At 40.0% G+C, this 6271-nt stretch overlaps 1 protein-coding gene across 1 annotated transcript; it reads left to right on the top strand.

Annotated features, from left to right (window-relative positions):
• The first annotated feature begins 306 nt into the window (after nucleotides 1-306).
• LOC141639043 (uncharacterized) lies at nucleotides 307-5030 on the top strand. Its single transcript, XM_074448228.1, has 5 exons — nucleotides 307-411; nucleotides 1405-2099; nucleotides 2679-2797; nucleotides 3554-4380; nucleotides 5022-5030. The coding sequence occupies exons 1-5, from the start codon at nucleotides 307-309 to the stop codon at nucleotides 5028-5030; spliced, it is 1755 nt and encodes a 584-aa protein (XP_074304329.1).
• The last annotated feature ends 1241 nt before the right edge of the window (nucleotides 5031-6271 follow it).

The following is a 6271-nucleotide window of genomic DNA, read 5'->3' as shown; positions in this document are numbered from 1 at the left end:
TTGTTACTTGGGAATTTCGTGTCAAAAATCACTCCAAATCTGATAGTTTTAGTTCAAATTGGTTATCAGAGCTTTGGTTAACAACAAATCCTTTCTTTGTGAGTTCATTATACCCTAACCACATTAAAAACACAAAAAACAACCATGAGTGAAGAAAGGATTGCTGGAATTGAAACACAAGTTACTCAACTTTCTGAAAAATGTGATTTGTTGCTAGATTCTTTCAATGCTATCATGGCTAATATTCCAACACCACCACCAAGAGGAGGACAACCACCTAGAGGCAGGGGTAGAGGCCGTGGACTCATGGGAAGAGGACGAGCTCACAGTGGCCGTGAGGAGGAGGAGTTTTCAGATTCAGAGGACTCCATGGCCGAGGCATTTCAAGGAGAGCACAACAAAGACTTAAAGGTAGAGATTCCTGATTTTCATGGTAGTTTAAACCCCGAGGATTTGTTAGATTGGTTTAGGACCATTGAAAGAGTCTTTGAGTTTAAAGGTTATTCCGATAGAAAAGCTTTTAAAGTTGCAATCTTGAAACTCAAAGGCTATGCTTCCCTTTGGTATGAGAACTTAAAAAATCAGAGAAGAAGGGATGGTAAGGAGCCTATTAAGTCTTGGTTAAAACTGAAAAAGAAGCTTAATGAGAAGTTTATACCTAAAGAGTACACTCAAGACATTTTCATTAAGCTCACACAACTTAAACAAGACCAACAACCACTTGAGTCATATCTTAGAGACTTTGAACAACTTACTTTGCAATGTGAACTCAATGAGAAGCCCGAACAGAAAATTGCTAGATTTGTTGAAGGTTTAGATACCAAGATTGCTCATAGGGTTAGAATGCAACAAGTATGGTCCTTTGATGAAGCCGTTAATTTGGCTTTAAGGGTTGAGAAAATGGGTAAAGGGAAGGCTACAACCACCAAACCAACCACCAAAACAGCCACCTTTAAACCCCCAACCAGTTTCAAAATTAATGAACCACCCTCTCAAAACAAAACCACCATACTTGACAAGGGAAAAGCAGCCGAAACCTCACAAAAAAAGACCATGCCTCTCAAAAAATGTTACCAATGCCAAGGTTATGGTCACTTTGCCAAAGAATGCCCAACCAAGAGAGCCCTTAGTAGCTTTGAAGTTGTTCATTGGGGTGATGATGAGATCCTTGTGTGTGATGAGGAAAGGGAGGGAACGGACCATGAAGAGGATGATGTGGTTATGCCGGATGCGGGTCTTAGCTTGGTTACTTGGAGAGTGATGCATACCCAACCCCAACCCTTGGAAATGGACCAAAGACAACAAATTTTCAGGTCTAGGTGCACCATTAAAGGAAGGGTTTGTAATCTTATCATTGATGGAGGGAGTTGTACCAATGTTGCCTCTAGTACTCTCATTGACAAGCTATCATTGCCTACACAAGACCATCCTAGTCCTTATAAGCTAAGGTGGCTCAACAAAGGGGCTGAAGTGAGGGTTCATAAGCAATGCTTGGTTCCTTTTTCCATTGGCAAAAACTATGTAGATGAAGCTCTTTGTGATGTTCTTCCAATGGATGCTTGTCACTTGCTACTTGGGAGACCGTGGGAGTTTCATAGGGACTCGGTTCATCATGGTAAAGACAACACCTACACCTTCAAATTTGGCTCAAGAAAGGTCATCCTAGCACCTTTACCACCTGTTCTCAAGCATATTCCAACACCCTCCATGCTTGAACCATCTAAGGAAGTGTTACTAATCAATGGGGCAGAAATGTTGCAAGAGTTAAAGGAGGATAGGGATGTGTATTTTCTTATAGCCAAGGGAGTGGTGGGAGAACAAGAGAAGGGGCTGCCTAGTGAGGTCCAACGTCTACTCAAAACCTATGGTGATGTGTTTCCAAATGAGCTCCCTAGTGGCTTGCCTCCTCTTAGAGGAATTGAACACCAAATTGATTTCATTCCGGGAGCTACTCTACCCAACAAGGCAGCCTATAGAAGTGATCCTAAAGCTAGCCAAGAATTGCAACAACAAATTGGGGAGCTTATGAGCAAGGGTTTTGTGAGGGAGAGCCTTAGCCCTTGTGCCGTTCCAGCCTTGCTTGTGCCCAAGAAAGATGGGTCATGGAGGATGTGCACCGATAGTAGAGCCATCAACAACATAACAATCAAGTATAGGTTTCCTATACCAAGGCTTGATGACATCCTAGATGAGCTTAGTGGAGCCAAACTGTTTTCAAAGATTGATTTAAGGCAAGGTTATCATCAAGTAAGAATCAAAGAAGGAGATGAGTGGAAAACCGCATTCAAGACAAAGCATGGGTTGTATGAATGGCTTGTCATGCCATTTGGTCTTTCTAATGCACCAAGCACTTTCATGAGGCTTATGAATGAAGTGCTTAGGCCTCACTTGGGCAGCTTTGTTGTTGTATACTTTGATGACATCTTGGTGTATAGTCCTAACAAAGAAGAGCACCTCAATCATTTGCAAATATTGTTTGACACTCTTAGGGAACACAAGTTGTATGGGAAGCTTGAGAAGTGTTCTTTTATGCAAAGTGAAGTCCAATTCTTGGGTTTCATCATTTCTGACCGTGGCATATTAGTTGATCAAGAGAAGGTTAAAGCAATCAAGTCATGGCCTATTCCTAGGAATATCACGGATGTGAGGAGCTTTAATGGGTTAGCATCATTCTATAGGAGGTTTATCAAGGATTTTAGCACTCTCATGGCTCCTATAACTGAATGTATGAAGAAGGGGGAGTTCAAATGGGGAGATAAAGCTGAAACTTCCTTCAACACCATCAAGGAAAAGCTATGTGAGTCTCCTATTCTTGCTTTACCAAATTTTGATAAGTTGTTTGAAGTTGAGTGTGATGCTAGTGGCATTGGCATTGGGGCTGTCCTTGTTCAAGAACACAAGCCAATTGCTTACTTTAGTGAGAAATTGAGTGGTGCCAAGCTAAATTACTCAACTTATGACAAAGAGTTCTATGCCATTGTAAGAGCCTTAACTCATTGGAGCCATTACCTCAAGCCAAGGCCCTTTGTTCTTCATTCGGATCATGAGGCTCTTAAGTACATCAATGGGCAGCATAAGCTCAACCATAGACATGCCAAATGGGTTGAGTTCTTACAATCATTCAACTTTGCAAGCAAGTACATAGAAGGGAAGGATAACGTGGTTGCGGATGCTCTATCAAGAAGGTTCATTATGTTGAGTTACATGGAACAAAGAGTGCTTGGATTTGAGCACATGAAAGAGTTTTACAAAGAGGATCCAGATTTCAAGGAGGAGTGGGGGTCATTGCAAAATGGACGAGCAAAAGGGGGTCATTACTTGGTCCAAGAGGGGTTCTTGTTTCGTGGAAACCGTTTGTGTGTGCCAAAGAGTCCCTATAGAAGCTTGTTAGTAAGAGAGGCACACTCCAATGGTCTTGCCGGGCACTTTGGCATTCAAAAGACCTATGACATACTCCAAGAGCATTTCTATTGGCCTAAAATGCTTGGGGATGTCCAAGATGTTATTAAGAGGTGTGCTCCATGTCAACAATCCAAGTCCTACTTCAAAATAGGCCCCTATACTCCTTTACCCGTCCCAAACCAGCCATGGGAGGACATTAGCATGGATTTCATAGTTGCTTTGCCAAGAACTCAAAGAGGCAAGGACTCCATCATGGTTATTGTGGATAGGTTTAGCAAGATGGCTCACTTCATTGCTTGTAAAAAAACGGAGGATGCATCTAGTGTGGCTGATTTATACTTCAAAGAGGTGGTTAAGCTCCATGAAGTTCCTAAGTCTATTGTCTCGGATTGGGATTCAAAGTTCATGAGCCATTTTTGGAGGTCCTTGTGGAAGCTACTCAAGACTAGGCTCTTATTTAGCACCTCCCATCACCCCCAAACTGATGGACAAACAGAGGTGACTAACAAGACTCTAGGGAGGATCCTAAGGTGCACGGTTTCTAAGTCATTGAAGGATTGGGACCTCAAACTAGCTCAAGCCGAGTTTGCCTTCAATAGGGCTCCTTCAACAAGCACGGGCAAGTCTCCATTTGAAGTTGTTTATGGCGCCAACCCCCTCATGCCCACTGATTTGGCACCCATCCAAAGGAAAAAGATTGATTTCGATGCTAAGAAAAGAGTTGAGCAAATGCTACAAATCCATGCTCAAGTTAAGAAGCAAATTGAGAAAACAAATGAAGCATACAAAGCAAGGGCCAAGGGTCCTAAGCAAGCCACAAACTTTGAAGTAGGGGATCTTGTTTGGATTAACCTAAGAAAAGAAAGATTTCCAGCCAAAAGGAAGAACAAGCTCATGCCAAGAGTGGATGGTCCATTCGAAGTCCTTGAAAAGATTGGGCCCAATGCCTACAAGATTAACTTGCCCGGAGATTATGAGGTCCATGGCACATTCAATGTTGGGGATTTAAGTCCTTATTATGAAGAGATTGAAGATGATAATGGCCAGGATTTGAGGACAAATCCTTTTCAAGAAGGGGAGATTGAAGAGAATTCAGCCGAGCATGCTCATTTAGAACCCGGTTTTGGACCTTGCACAAGATTGAGGTCTAACATGAATTCCGTCTAAGAAGTCGTGCCTTTTTCCAGCTTGGGACTATTCCTTGGTGAGTTTAGGACGTTTTTGAAGGAAATGTAGATTCATATACATAAATAACATACTCATATATGCTAAACTAATTTGTCATAAAATTAAAACGGATTTTATGCATGCAAACAATAATATAAAGAAGAGAAATAATGTCCTTACATTCAATATTTCGGCTATATTGGGCACAAGAGAGATCACCTTTCTCTTCTTGTTCTTGAGCTATTCCAATGGAAGAACAAAGATCTAAGTGTAAGATCTCTCCCTATGCTTTATACCCAAGGCTTTCACTTAATCTAATTAATATTATGAATACTAGTATAATATTAATCTTATGAAAATTGAACCAAAATAGTTGGTATTTTAGCTCCTAAAACCGGGTAGGAGAGGAGAGATTATGGAGGATTTTTCTCTTTCTAAAACTCTTATTTTAGATGATTTAGAATAATGATTCACTAGTTTTTCTCTAAGTGAATAATAGGTAAAATAATAAGAAAAATCACTAGGATTTTTCTCTTCCCAAAACCGGTGGGAGTGGAGGAGAAGGAGAGCTAATGCATGCCCATATTTGTCTTCACAAGATGAATAGGGTTGCATGGCTATTGTAGCTTTTTCATCATTATGTTTTCCATTTTAAATATAAACATAATTTTAGCCTAATGCTCCTCCATTATTTCGGCATTTTGACATAATATGGATTCCATATTATTTTGTCAATTGTCAATATGTCACATGTCATGTGTGACATAAATTTGTTATGTATTTTTAACAAATTAAAAATCAACGTATTAATAAAAATACGTCACATACAAAAATGACTTAGTAATTTCATAATTACTTGTGCCAAAATATTTTACCATTTATAAATCTGTGATTGTATTTATATCAATTCATTCAAATTTAATTGTTACATTAAACAATTTATTTCATCCGAGTAATTATACAATTTAATTACTGGAGACAGTATCTCATTTAATCACATTTCAAATTGATACGTAAATTTTACTTCCAAAATCGTCCGTCAATTTTCAAGTAATTTAATTAACTCGCAACATTATACGATTAATTAAATAATCAATTAAGAGTATGCCCTTTAGGTATGACCTAGGGGGTCAACTGATCACCACCGTCACACGACAGTAATGTCAAACTCTAGTCAGCCAATCATTACCGATATATGTTGACCAGTTGACAGTAACAATATTACTTCCCAATTGTATTCTTAAAATGAGATTTAATAATGATATTTAAGTCACGTGATCGCACTATTGTTGAGGACACATTTCCCAACAATCTCCCACTTGTCCTCGACAAGTGTGCGTCACCAATTCTCTTGTCCTATTACTATCTCCCACTCAATGCAAGGTGTCTTTCAGGTCGTACTTGCAAGTGATCATATCGAGAGTGGTTTCCTCGATCCGGAGAATAAGCGATTGACCGGATTTATCCACACTGGATACCCTCCGAGCGTGGCCACGCATTTCTAGTTCATTGCTCCTCGAGTGGCCCTGAGATATTGTTATAACCCTGACAAGGGGTGGACAATTCCTATCGCACTCATTCCCTTCGACTAGCCACAGCCATCATAACCCAAAATATGCCCATTTGACCCCATTTACGAAGGTCGTAGTAACACGAATCAAAGTTAATCAAATCGTGCCATCTTAGGCGAATAGTCTCTAGT

Source organism: Silene latifolia, unplaced genomic scaffold, assembly GCF_048544455.1.
Source record: "Silene latifolia isolate original U9 population unplaced genomic scaffold, ASM4854445v1 scaffold_261, whole genome shotgun sequence".
Lineage (NCBI taxonomy): Eukaryota > Viridiplantae > Streptophyta > Magnoliopsida > Caryophyllales > Caryophyllaceae > Silene > Silene latifolia.
This window is presented reverse-complemented; position numbering and strand designations above follow the sequence as displayed.

Excerpts from the sequence above, each read along its gene's own strand:
- LOC141639043 (XM_074448228.1), top strand. The coding sequence starts at position 307 with ATGGGAAGAGGACGAGCTCACAGTGGCCGTGAGGAGGAGGAGTTTTCA. Across the intron at positions 412-1,404 it reads AGCACAACAAAGACTTAAAG|CTATCATTGCCTACACAAGA; the intron begins GTAGAGATTCCT and ends CTCATTGACAAG. Across the intron at positions 2,798-3,553 it reads CACCATCAAGGAAAAGCTAT|GCCCCTATACTCCTTTACCC; the intron begins GTGAGTCTCCTA and ends ACTTCAAAATAG.